Source organism: Lethenteron reissneri, chromosome 39 (genome assembly GCF_015708825.2).
Source record: "Lethenteron reissneri isolate LAM-NWPU_2019-01 chromosome 39, ASM1570882v1, whole genome shotgun sequence".
NCBI lineage: Eukaryota > Metazoa > Chordata > Hyperoartia > Petromyzontiformes > Petromyzontidae > Lethenteron > Lethenteron reissneri.
This window is the reverse complement of record NC_083817.1, coordinates 5,679,693-5,693,114: the sequence shown is the minus strand read 5'-3', so window position 1 is coordinate 5,693,114 and position 13,422 is coordinate 5,679,693. Positions and strand designations below refer to the sequence as shown.

At 50.1% G+C, this 13,422-nt stretch overlaps 1 protein-coding gene and 2 non-coding genes across 5 annotated transcripts in view; 1 reads left to right on the top strand and 2 right to left on the bottom strand.

The window, feature by feature from the left end:
• The window catches only part of SLC6A9 (solute carrier family 6 member 9), a 114,321-nt gene that overhangs the window by 91,936 nt on the left and 8,963 nt on the right, over positions 1–13,422 (top strand). For all 3 annotated transcript variants that reach the window (XM_061567824.1, XM_061567825.1, XM_061567823.1), the window contains exons 5-9: positions 119–301; positions 1,021–1,141; positions 3,074–3,206; positions 9,080–9,214; positions 11,193–11,296. In XM_061567824.1, coding sequence (XP_061423808.1) covers positions 119–301; positions 1,021–1,141; positions 3,074–3,206; positions 9,080–9,214; positions 11,193–11,296 — 676 coding nt within the window. The remainder of the gene's footprint in view (positions 1–118; positions 302–1,020; positions 1,142–3,073; positions 3,207–9,079; positions 9,215–11,192; positions 11,297–13,422) is intronic.
• TRNAQ-CUG (transfer RNA glutamine (anticodon CUG)) lies at positions 4,113–4,184 on the bottom strand. The gene has a single exon. It is a non-coding gene; the product is annotated as a tRNA-Gln (tRNA).
• Positions 13,067–13,138, bottom strand: TRNAQ-CUG (transfer RNA glutamine (anticodon CUG)). Its single transcript has one exon. It is a non-coding gene; the product is annotated as a tRNA-Gln (tRNA).

The following is a 13,422-nucleotide window of genomic DNA, read 5'->3' as shown; positions in this document are numbered from 1 at the left end:
CTCAGTGGGCCTTACCTGGTAGGTAAGAACAATCATTAAAATAATAACAATAATAACAGTAGTGGTGGTTTTTCACGTGTCTCCTCCACCCTTCCCTCCGTTCTGTTCCCGGCGGCAGGCGTCGGGTACGGCATGATGGTCGTCTCCAGCTACATCGGCATCTACTACAACGTGGTCATCTGCATCTCCTTCTACTACTTCTTCGCGTCGCTCACGCAGTCGCTGCCCTGGACGTTCTGCGGGAACCCGTGGAACACGGAGAAGTGCACCAGCGTCTACGACCCCGTGGCACTCCTCAACGGCGAGTGGCCGGGCGCGGGCCCCCCCCGCCCCGCCCCCCTCGCCGCCCCCCCCCCTCGCCCCCAACCTGCCCCCCTCGCCGCCGCCCCGTTCCCCCAGCCCCCCTCGCCCCCCTCGCCGCCCCCCCCCCTTCACCCCCACCCCGCCCCGACAGAAAGCATCAACCGGAATTCGATCGGATTCCGGTCGATGGAGAGATTCAGCTGTAGATATGGGGGGCCGGTGGGGGGAGGGCAGGGATTGGGTTTGGGGGGTGCCGATATTGAGAGCGTCTGTCATTTAGGGGTTTGGCGATGAAGGGGGTTCTGTAAGCGCAGGGGGTTTCCGTAATTCAGGGGGTCCGTACTTCAGACGCGTTACGTCATACCTGGAATTCAGATTTCATGGAGTGCGTTCGGTGGCCCCCGCACAGTCGAAGCTACTCGGACAAAGTCCATCGACGAGAGAGAGAGGGCAAGGTCACCGCAGCCGCGATTGGCGAACCCGCGTCCCTGTGCTCTGCCCGTGCAGTAACCTCGCACTCTCAGCTCTTTTTGGAGATTCACTTCCTAGTAAACAAAACAAATTAGGCACCCTTTCATTTATTACAACAACAACATGTTTCAGCCCCTTCCTCCCCTACAACCCCCGCGAAACAAATATGTACTTTTCTCCTCTCCACCCCCCCAATCTCAAAGAGTATTTGTCACCCTCTGCCCGTCGCCCCGCTGCGTCCCACAGGCACGGCCAACACGAGCCACGTTCCGGAGGTCGAGATGGGCCCCGCCAACGCGATCCTCGCCAACGCGTCCGAGCTGGTGCACGGGGCGGTGCGCGCCAGCCCCAGCTCCGAGTACTGGAAGTGAGTTGCGGCATTCGTCGAGCTCCGAGCCCCCCGCTGGGCTGAGATGGATCCATACTCTTAGTTTTTTCGGCAAAGTCACTTAGGTAAAAAAATGAAATTAAAATTAATAAAAATAAAATAATAATAAATCACGACGTTTCGGAGGCAACACAAGTCTCCGTCATCAGGTGGGACCGTCACAGCCAGATTTGCTGCATCAAGTGCCGTCACAGCCAGATTTGCTGCATCAAATTTGGCTGTGACGGTCCCACCTGATGATGGAGACTTGTGTTGCCTCCGAAACGTCGTGATTTTTTATTATTTTATTTTTATTAATTTTAATTTCATTTTTTACCTACGTGACTTTACCGAAAAAACTAAAAGTATGGATCCTTGCAGTCATGAAAGCTTCAAATCTAGAACTGAGATGGATAGTTCGGCAGACCGCAACTCGATGCTCCAGTGAGCCTCTATCTGCCAGAGCCTCGCTCGAGCTGCTGGGGGCTAATGCTCGCTGCTCGCTGCTAGAGCCTCCGGCTGATAGAGCTAGAGCCTCGCACTGCGAGAACCAGGGTCGCCCTTAGGCAGAGGCGTAGCTAGGGGGGGGGCAGGGGGGTACATATGTCCCCGGGCGCCAAGGTAAAGGGGCGCCAAAATTAGGCTTACAACATTATAACTTATTGCGGCGGGCGCGGCAGCCTGAAACTACTGCACAAATCTACACCTCAACCTAAAAGTTTATATATCCCGCCACACACAGCCTACATGTCATGTAAGTACATTTTGGTATGTGATTAAACGGGGGGGGGGGGGGGGCGGGGGGGGCGCCAATTTTATAGTTCGTCCCCGGGTGCAAAATATCCTAGCTACGCCACTGCCCTTAGGAGCAGGCAGGAGGGCAAAGGAGGCGATTTGCGTCGGGGCCTCGCACGATGAGCACGGTTGGCTACGTGACGCTGCGAGCGAAGATCAACATACAGACAGACACAGAGTGCCCCACACCGGGTCTGGCTTTTGCCCGTAATGAACAAGGGGACCCCGCCTGGTTTACTGTCCCCGGCCGCCAGGAACTTCTGGACGACCCCGCTCAGGACCCGAATCTTAACTCTAATCCTAGCCTCTGGCAGTTAGCCTCCAGCACCCGAGCTTTTAGCTCCGAGCACTAATTTTAACCCGAACTATAGCTCTAACTCCAGAGATCACAGTAATTCACGACCCTTAGCCGTAACCCTCACCCTGACCCTTACTATAAGCGGGGACTGATGGCTGGTTTTGATATCACTCGCCATTGTGCGTATCTGTCTCGATATGTTCCTGTCTCTCAGTCTACTCATCCATTTCGTCTGCCACTATTCTTTTGCTCGATTATCTGCTCTATCTTGTCAGTCTGCCTGAGGGTACGTCTGTCTGTCAATCTATCTAGCTGTCTATCAGTCTCTCCATTCATCCAGCTCGTAGCCGCTCCTGCCTATCTGCCCAACTATCCATCTGAAATATAGATTTGAAGCTTTCGTGACTGCAAGGATTCATATTCTTAGGTTTTTTCGGTAAAGTCACGTAGATAAAAAAATAAAATTAATAAAAGTAAAGTAATAATAAAATAAAAATCACGACGTTTCGGAGGCAACACAAGCTTCCGTCTCCAGGTGGAACCATCACAGCACCCTCAACCAGTATATATACAAGGACTGTTTTCTTGGAATTTCTCTTACTTGAAACATCAATCGTGCTGTGACGGTTCCACCTGAAGACGGAAGCTTGTGTTGCCTCCGAAACGTCGTGATTTTTATTCTATTTTTATTTTACTTTAATTAATTTTAATTTTTTATCTACGTGACTTTACCGAAAAAACCTAAGAATATCCATCTGCACCCTAAACCCAGCCCTGACCATAACCCTCACTTTCCACCGCTTGTCCTGTGTGCCCCCCCACCCCCCCATCCCTGCCAGGTACTATGTCCTCCGTCTGTCGGACAGCATCGGAGAGTTTGGTGAGGTTCGCCTGCCGCTGCTGGGATGTCTCGCCCTGTCCTGGGTCGTCGTCTTCCTCTGCCTCATCAAGGGAATCAAATCCTCCGGCAAGGTGACCTTTGAACCCCACTGGCTACTGCCGCCACCCTCCGCTTCCTCCTCCGCTCCGCTTGGTCATTTCCCCCGCACCTCCGATTCGCACGGTTGGCTATGTACGGTGTGAAAGAAGTTCAACGTACATACATAGTGAGGCATGCAATGAGTAACCGTTCTCTGCTGCCCCCCCCCCCCAAATCTTTAACTATCCCCCCCAACCACAACAGCCCACCGCTCCCCTTCCCCGTCCGCCACTCTCCAAAGTAATTTCTGAGTTTTAGGAATCTTGTAATCATACTTCGAGGCCCTTTCTTTATCTATGAAAAGCTCACATGGTACCAACATGTTAAGTTCAAAGTTCATTTATTAGGTATAGCCCTGTGAGCCATTCGGCTCTTGAATCGGGTGCAACTGCACCCGATTCACATATGTGTTGGCGAATAATGTATAAAAAAATATATCTATATATAACAACAGCAACAATGCAATTTATTTATCCAGGAAAGTCTCACCGAGTCTCAAGATTCGTTTTCAGGAGGGTGCTGCTGCTCCATTGGGATGTTTGGGAAATTGCATTCACGAGGGTTTGGCTTCGTGTGGGAGGGAGAAAGGGATACCCCGGAGAAAACCCAGCGTGCATGCGAGGCAGACAACACTCAAACTCCGCACAGATGGATTCAGGAATAAATTGTATGTACAGTACTGCCATCTCCTGACCACCTCTGCAAGTGCAACCTGTTATCACCACTAGCACGATACGTAACGGCACGTGCACATTCGCACAGAAGCAGCTCATTTTGACCGATAACTAATTTTAGAGACCTCAGATAAATGCACAAACGATTGCTTTTATTTCACTCAATATAATGAATTACAATAAAAAAAAAATATTGATGCAAAACACTTACAAAATAATGCTCTAAGGTCCCACCGAGATTTGAACTCGGATCGCAGGATTCAGAGTCCTGAGTGCTAACCATTACACCATGGAACCTCCACACTGGGGCCACTCACTAAGCTGACTCTTGGTCGCATCCCAGACCCTTCCCCATCCCAACTGTCCACCAGATTCAATTCCAGCTCGAGCTTGCATTCGCAGTCGGTCAAAGTGCAATCGATCGCTCGCCACTCGGTCAACACCAAAGTCAACATCAGCACGGGGGAGACAAAGGTGGTCTGGCCTGCATATGGTGTGCGCCACCCGGTCTCAAACTAAACTATGAACTAAACTATTTTCTGTTTACCAGTTGAGGCTCACTGAGCTGTGTGGCTCTTTTTCGGAAGCGACCTGGCCACAATCGATAGCTCAACCAAGTGGCTTATCACGCGGAAATGTTTACAGCAGCCAAATACTCTGAACGCACGTTGATTTTCTAAATGTGGAGGGAATAGCCGGAGGGACCCAGAGAAAATTCAACGTGACCAAGGGCAGAGAGAGAGAGAGACACGCAAACTCCAAATATACAGCAGCAGGCATCAAGGTCAGGATCGAACCCACGACCTCCTGTATACCAGGCGAGGTAGTTAACATCTCCTAGCCACCGTGATAATGATAGAGAGAGACACACGCAAACTCCAAATATACAGCAGCAGGCATCAAGGTCAGGATCGAACCCACGACCTCCTGTATACCAGGCGAGGTCGTTAACATCTCCTAGCCACCGTGATGATGAGCGAGAGACACACGCAGACTCCAAATATACAGCAGCAGTCATCAAGGTCAGGTATACCAGGCGAGTTAGTTAACATCTCCTAGCCACCGTGATGATGAGAGAGAGACACACGCAAACTCCAAATATACAGCAGCAGGCATCGAGGTCAGGATCGAACCCACGACCTCCTGTATACCAGGCGAGGTAGTTAACATCTCCTAGCCACCGTGATGATGAGAGAGAGAGACACACGCAAACTCCAAATATACAGCAGCAGGCATCAAGGTCAGGATCGAACCCACGACCTCCTGTGTACCAGGCGAGGTAGTTAACATCTCCTAGCCACCGTGATAATGATAGAGAGAGACACACGCAAACTCCAAATATACAGCAGCAGGCATCAAGGTCAGGATCGAACCCACGACCTCCTGTGTACCAGGCGAGGTCGTTAACATCTCCTAGCCACCGTGATGATGAGCGAGAGACACACGCAGACTCCAAATATACAGCAGCAGGCATCAAGGTCAGGATCGAACCCACGACCTCCTGTATACCAGGCGAGGTCGTTAACATCTCCTAGCCATCGTGATGATGAGAGAGAGAGACACACGCAAACTCCAAATATACAGCAGCAGGCATCAAGTTCAGGATCGAACCCACGACCTCCTGTGTACCAGGCGAGGCAGTTAACATCTCCTCGCCACCGTGGTGCCTCTTGCGTGCACTGCGTCGCGCCGCCCTTACTAGAGGCTCACTAACATCGCGTTGCCATGACGGCCTCTAAGCTCGGCTAACGGATTCTGGGTACCGGAGGAGAGGGATGGGGGGGGGAGTGAGGGGCCGGAGGGGGGGAGGGGGATGGGAAGAGCCACGGGGAGGGATGGGGAGAGTGGCGGAGGAAAAGAGGAGGAGGGGAAGGACGAGGAGGGAGATGAGGAGGAGGAGGAGGAGGGGACCTCGGCTTTGTGTTTATTCCGTGAGAGTTCCCGCGTGCATCTGGGGTGGTCCTGGCCGCACAGCGGTTGCAGTGACGGCGTTTTCGTCTTTTGCGGAGAAGAGGAAGAAGATTGATCGATCGAGCCGAGACGGGTGGAATGGGACTGAGGTGGGGGGCCGGGGGCGAGAGCCATTGGGGGGGGCTGACTTGGTTTTAGCGGCGCGCACGCCGGGAACAATGGCCACAAATTTCTGGTCCCTTTTCATCGCCGTGCCGACCCCTCCCTCGTATTCCGAGGGTTCCCACGGCCCCAAGCCGGAGGCCTTGGGGGTGGCTCCCTCCTTCCTCCACCCCCCACCGCTATCGCCCCCCTCCACCCTCCCCCCAAAAGAAACTGGTCGCTGCCTCCCAACGCCATCCACCGCTAGCATCACCCAATATCACCCAACACCGCGCTGTTCACATTTGACACTCTCGCTGCAACTTTGTTACACACTCTCTCTTTCTTTCTCTCTCTGTCTCGACTTGGCTTCTACCTGTCTCGCTCGCTTTCTCTCTCCATCTCGCTGCCTCCCTGTCTCCCCCGCCTCTCTCTCTCTCTTTTTTTACGATCAGTGGAAACAAGAAGATGCTCGGTGTATTCGGCACTTTGCTTCGTTCATCATTTCGTAAACTTTGCTTTATGTAAACCCCCACCTCTCTCTCTCTCTCCACCTCCCTGTCTCCCCTTGACTCCCTCTCTCTGACTCTCCCTTTAACTTCGCCCGCTCTCTCTAACTTGCATTTGTGTTGCTGGTGACCTTGTGTATTTCGAATCGAAATCGCCTCCAGTGCTGTTGCTGCTGACGGCAATAAAGGTTGTTTAAAAGTCAAAGTCTCTCACCTCTCTCCACCTCCCGCCTGCTCAGCACCAGTCTCGAAGTCCCCAGTCATACAATATGTTTAAATATGATTCGTAGAAGTTGCTTGTGCTCCTATTACTACTCAGTGCCTCGAGCGAACACTGCGAAATCGAACGTTGGATTCATTAGCCGATTTTTTTTACAAGCATTAATATTTTAACTAACTAAAGTTTAAGAATTATATTTTAAAAAGTGTATAATACGCCTACGGACACTTTAAAGCAAAAGTCACGCGATAGTGAATTTTAGTTCACACCAAACACAAAACGGCTAAACTTGAAAATCCAACGCGATTGTTTTTGGCACGAGGCTAAGCAAAGCACAACCCACGTTCCCGTCTGCACGTTGAACTTCTTTCACACCGTACGTAGCCAACCGTGCTCATATCCGTGGCCGTAGGCTCTGATCAAATCGGCCGTAGTGCGTCCGATCGCGTGGACACGAAGCAGGGATTCATATTCTTAGGTTTTTTCGGTAAAGTCACGTAGGTAAAACATTTAAATTAATAAAAGTAAAATAAAATAAAAATCACGACGTTTCGGAGGCAACACAAGCTTCCGTCTTCAGGTGGAACCGTCACAGCCACGACAGCTGGATCAAGTAAATGAGAGATTGCAGGAGCTTACGTGATACAGCTGTCGTGGCTGTGACGGTTCCACCTGAAGACGGAAGCTTGTGTTGCCTCCGAAACGTCGTGATTTTTATTTTATTTTACTTTTATTAATTTTAATGTTTTACCTACGTGAGTTTAACACGTAGGCTTTCGCGACCAATATTATTCATAATCAACGTTTTTGGGTTTAGATCGCGTTATTTATAAATGTGTCGTAACCCTCCACCACCCGACACGGCCAATCAGTAAAAAAGTGTCACGTTGACAAAGGACAAATAGTTCACTGCTTTAGCCCACCGGTGTGTTGAAGCATCATCGGGCGAATTGCCCGATGATGCTGGATGCAATTACCTACGTGACTTTACCGAAAAAACCTAAGAATATGAATCATTGCAGTCACTAAAGCTTCAAATCTAGAACGAAGCAAGGGACTGAGCTTGCCGAACAGTGCTTTGGATTGGCGACCGCCACGCACATACCGAGGTGCCAGAGGGCTGCGGTGCTTCTCATGCCAGCTCGCTCAGAACAGCTGTGGGTGGCAGCGGCTGGATAAGTGGCTGGATGAATTATTTATTCGGTGATGCCGATGCCGCCGCTGCCTACTGGCCGCTGTCGCTTTGGCAGTGGCGCACAAATAACAACACGCAAAACTCTTCAACGCGTTCGCCAAGAACGCCGTGGCCTTGACAAATCAAACGAATATAATTGGCGACATTGCGTTTTCCCTTCTGCATGTGGAGGGGCCACTACACCCTATCTCTGCGCTGTGAAGGAGTAGCCGTTGCCCGAAAAGTCGGCAATCATATTATTTTTCTCTTTGTTTTTGCGAATGAATTCATGTGTGTGTGACCTGTATCTGTTGCATCTCCAGGTGGATTACCTATAACGTTGATTTCCAGGTGTGTGTGTGTGTGTGACCTCCTGCCAGCGGGCGCTCGACACTTCACGTGGCCTCAAGGTGCACATGGCCTGGCACAAGCGTCGTGGTGACGTCACCGCCACTTAGTGGCGAATGGCGGTTGTTGTTGTGGGGAGCGGTAGTGTAGCGGTTAGCGCGCTGCGCTAGGAACCTGGCGAAACGAGTTTGATTCCCGCTCACGGCCACACCAGTGACGATTATCTGAACCGGTCCTGGGCCTCCCCTAGGTCGACTCAGCCTGAAATGAGTACCTGGTGCGGTGTGTAAACATCGCCACTGGGGAGACAAAGGCGGTCGGGCGTGGTGCTGGCCACCCACCCCCTCGTGTACCGTTCCGGCCTTCATAGGTGCTCGCTAACAGCACTTGTCCCTACAGTCTGTTAAGGCTATACGGGGGGATCTTTGTGGTGATGCCTGTTGCCAGGTGCGCTACGTATGACGTGTACTTTTATAGGTGTGTAACTGTTTCTTTTCCCGAGTGCGACACTGGGATTTTCCCGTCTCGGTGCTACTCGACCTCAGGGTGCTTTACCTGTGGCTGTTCGACTTTCATGTGCACTACCTGTTCAATCTACAGGTGTGCGACCAGATATCGGTGTGCTATCTGTGTCTGGTCCTCCTCCAGGTGTATGTACAGGTGTGCTACCTGTATCTCCTCCACCTATACATGTGACGCAATATCGGAGTGTTTTACCTGTATGTGCCCAATCTCTAGGTGTGTTTCCTCCACCCCTAAGTGCGACACCACCTCCACGTGCGTTACCTGCAGCTCTTCCGCCTCCACGTGTGCTCACGTCCTGCTTGCCCCCCCTCCCCCCCCCCTGTGCCCCGCCCCCAACCTTCCACCCCCACCCCACGCATCGCAGGTGGTCTACTTCACCGCCACATTCCCGTACGTCGTTCTCTTCATCCTCTTCATCCGCGGCGTCACGCTGGACGGAGCCATCCAGGGCATCTCCTACTACCTCACCCCGCAGTGGGATAAGATCCTGCAGGCAAAGGTACCTTGCACGCCGCGCATGCGCAAAACAGACACGGATGCAAGCGACATCGTAGCGTGACGTCGGGGTTTTATGTCGTTGTCATCGGTGTCGCGGTCGTCGTTCGTGCCGATTGCAGCTCGCAGTTGTTGATGAAACCAGGGACACGAGCTGCCAGGCAGCTAGACAGCTGGCCAGTTCGTGAGGATGGAGCTGCCAACAATTTCTCAAGCTCTGCAGTCCTCTCTATATCTGTTTTCAAACAAACACGGTCGCCGCATCGCGCAGCGCTTTCAGACGTGATTCTGCGGCCGTCTGGAACACTTCCTTCTGATGTTAGGACGCTTACTGGAGCTGTGCACTTTTAAATCTAGATTGATAACTCACTTCGCTCTGATTAGCTTGTTTGGCTGTGTACGGCGGGAAATAAGTTGAACATACATACATATTCTTGGTTCTTTCGGTAAAAGTCACATAGAATGGAAATAATAAAATAATAAAAATAAAACATATTAAAATTATTCTCACGACGTTTCGGCCACAACGCATTTCCCATAAATATGCTATATTCCTCTTGATATGCAAATTATTTTGTCAAGGCGATCTTCCCCCTCCAACCCAGCTTAAATATACGCTCCAAGCCTGGGGTGTTTCATTCAGACGCTGTCTTCCCGACAGACCTGTTCTTCACCTGAGGACGGCTGCTTGCGTTGTGGCCGAAACGTCGTGAGAATATTTTATTATGTTTTATTTTGATTCTTTTATTATTTCCATTCTACGTGACTTTACCGAAAGAACCAAGAAGATGAATCCCTGCAGTCACGAAAGCTTTAAATCGAAATTCATACATACATATTGCAGATGTTTTCAGCCAATGAATGGGCGTTTAAACATCATCATTTGTCATCATGGTCGTCACTAGTCACGGTCGATCCTCGCTGCTGCGTGAGGGTCTCCCCCATGCCGCCTCCACCTGCCACGATCTTTCAAGGCGACAAACCACTCGGCGCCAGCTGCACACAAACTCATTTTGTCGCTCTGTCTCCCCGGTGGGGTACCGAGTAGCGGAGCGTTGGTTGTAAACCGATGACCCGAGTTCGATTCCCACTCACGGCTACCAACACCGCTGACGATTTGCATGAACGGGTGCTGGGCCTCCCCTAGGTAGACTCAGCCTGAAATTATTTCAGGCTGTCCCCGGACTTACGAACGCACGAACTCGCACTTGCGAATCGAACCGCGGAAACTATTTAGAGTGTTCGATGCAAATGCACACTATTTCTTCTTATTCGTGAGTTTAACAATGCTTCCATATTTTGTTGAACCGTAACACACTTTACAGCATTCATCGTATGTGCATTAAAATACAGTACATTATTGTATTGCGACCTACTAACAAACGGAACCTCGGAACAGACCCCCGTTTGTAAGTCGATGACTTCCTGTACCTGGTGCGGTGTGTAAGCATCGCCACTGGGGAGACAAAGGCGGCCGGGCGCGGTGCTCGCCGCCCGCCCCCTCGTGCGCCGTGCCGGCCTTCATTTGCGATGCTCCCTAACAGCACTTGCCCCAACAGTCTGTTGAGTCTACACGGGGGACCTTTGTCTTTGTATATGTGTACGTGTCACTCGGCCTCAAATGTGTACCTGGTGCGATGCGTAAACATCGTCGCTGGGGAGACAAAGGCGGCCGGGCGTGGTGTTGGCCACCCACTTTTTCGTGTTGTCGTGCCGGCCTTCATAGGTGCTCGCTAACAGCCCTTGCCCCTACAGTCTGTTAAGGCTACACGGGTGATCTTTGTCTTTGTGTACGTGTCACTCGGCCTCAAATGTGTACCTGGTGCGGTGCGTAAACATCGTCACTAGGGAGACAAAGGCGGCCGGGCGTGGTGTTGGCCACCCACTTTTTCGTGTTGTCGTGCCGGCCTTCATAGGTGCTCGCTAACAGCACTTGCCCCAACAGTCTGTTGAGTCTACACGGGGGATCTTTGTCATTGTAGGTGTGGGGCGACGCGGCGTCCCAGATCTTCTTCTCTCTGGGCTGTGCGTGGGGCGGCCTCATCACCATGGCCTCCTACAACAAGTTCCACAACAACTGCTACAAGTGAGTCATTATCATGATTATTATAATAATAGTAGTAATCCTATGCAAGTTTGTCTCCGCCATAGGAACGTGGAATTTCCATTGCTGGCTCAGGGATGTGAGCAGGCGATGAGCGCTGTCGCAATGCTGCTCATTTGAGAAGGAAATCACTTTGACTTTTTTTCTAAATTGTAAAAATAATAACAATGATCTCCGTTTGTCCAGGGAACTAAAACATCGCTTGTCCCGTGGAGAGATTCTACCTTGGCATAGTAATGTGGAATTTCCACCCCTGGCTCAGGGTAGTAAATGGGACATGATAAATGAATGCCCTGACCTGTAACCTCTCTCTGACTTTGTAAAATAATTCCCTGTATTTTGGGGGCAATCATAATAATTATAATATTAACCAATTATAATCATTGTGCCCTTTTCCCAAGGTCCTGCTCCAGTGTGGATGTTTGAGCAATTCCATGAACGAGTTGTTTTGCTTGTGGGATCAGACCGCGCATACCTGGAGAAAACTCCACGTCACCGTGGTGGCACGGTGGCGAGATGTTAACTACCTCGCCTGGTATACAGGAGGTCGTGGGTTCGATGCCGAACCCTGAGGCCTGTTGTACATGTGGAGTTTGCATGTGCTCGCATGGATTTTTCTCTGGGTCATCCGGTTTTCCCCTCTACATTTAGAATCAACATGAATTCTGTCTCCCTCTAAGCTTGCTTACCTTACTCCCCTCCCTTCGTACTCATTGACATGTAAATGTTTTCCCTACCCCCTCCCTCTCTCTGCCTCCGCCCCCCTCTGTCTATTTAAGGCCACCCCACAGAGACGATCACCTCTCTCTGTACCTGGGTTGCTCTCTCTATGTATCTTGGTGATATCTGTCTGCTTATATGTCTGTCTATAGTTTTCTGGTTATATTCTATGTCGCTATTTCATTATACCTGATGATGATTGCTTGTGTTGCAATCGAAACGTCGTATGCTATTATTTAATTTATTATTTTATTTTTATACGTGACTTTACCGAAAAAACCAAAGAATAATTCCTGCAGTCACGAAAGCTCCAAAATTAAGAATGAATTCAGAGTATTTGGCTGCTGTACATTTCCACGTGATAAGCCACTTCGTTGAGCTATCATTTGTCACTTCTAAAAAATTAACACGTAAAAACAAAGTTTTTCACTATAAATCCTTTATATGCGTGGCGGCTAGAGTCCTCTCGTCCTCTGGCTTGAGATGGCTGCCACCTATGGGTCAGATGATTGTCTGCCAGTATTAAGCAATTGGTAATTAAATATTTTAAAAAATCCCTAAACAGTGTAAAATTTTGAAACAAAAATTTTCACGAAAATTAATTGTCACACACAACGAGTCTGTGTGGAAAATGTCAGCTCGATTGGATCACGGGAAGTGGGTTAAAAAACGACCGAAAGATTTGCACGGTCGTAAGCAAGCAAGCACGCAAGCAAGCAAGCGAACTTAATATAAAGGATTTTAAAAATATCTCAATGGGCCTTACCAGCACGCATACAAAGCGCCGTACGATTCAATTGCTGTACCGCCATCTCCTGGCGGCCTTGCAGAAGTGCAATGCATTGTGTTACACGTGTACGCCAAACCCCCTATCCACAGTTAACTCGTTACGCTTGCAAAGTCACGCAAAAAGCAGCGTGCAGTCTGATCAACAACTCTTCCGATACTAATCCATTGCCCGAAGTGTCCTCATTATAAACGTAGCTTTTTTTTAAATGTTACAACTGAAAATATTTACAAAATATTACTCCAAGGTCCCACCGAGATTTGAACTCGGATCGCAGGATTCAGAGTCCTGAGTGCTAACCATTACACCATGGAACCTCCACGCAGGAACACATCACAATAAAAACCCTTAGCCGTACGCCACCAAGGCTACGTGGTCGGAAACCCCACTGTGAAAAAGGGCCATTGCCCGAAACGTCGCATATATATTCTATATTTCCTTTTTAAGGTCACACGGTGTTGTTGACGGAATGTGTCGAGTGGCTGTTGTACGTGCTTTGTGCCACCGCTGCCAATTCAGCAGCAGCAGCAGTAGCAGCAGCATCGCCAATAATCTGCGAGGAAATTAATCGGAGTGCCCGGAGGATAAAAAAAATCGAGCG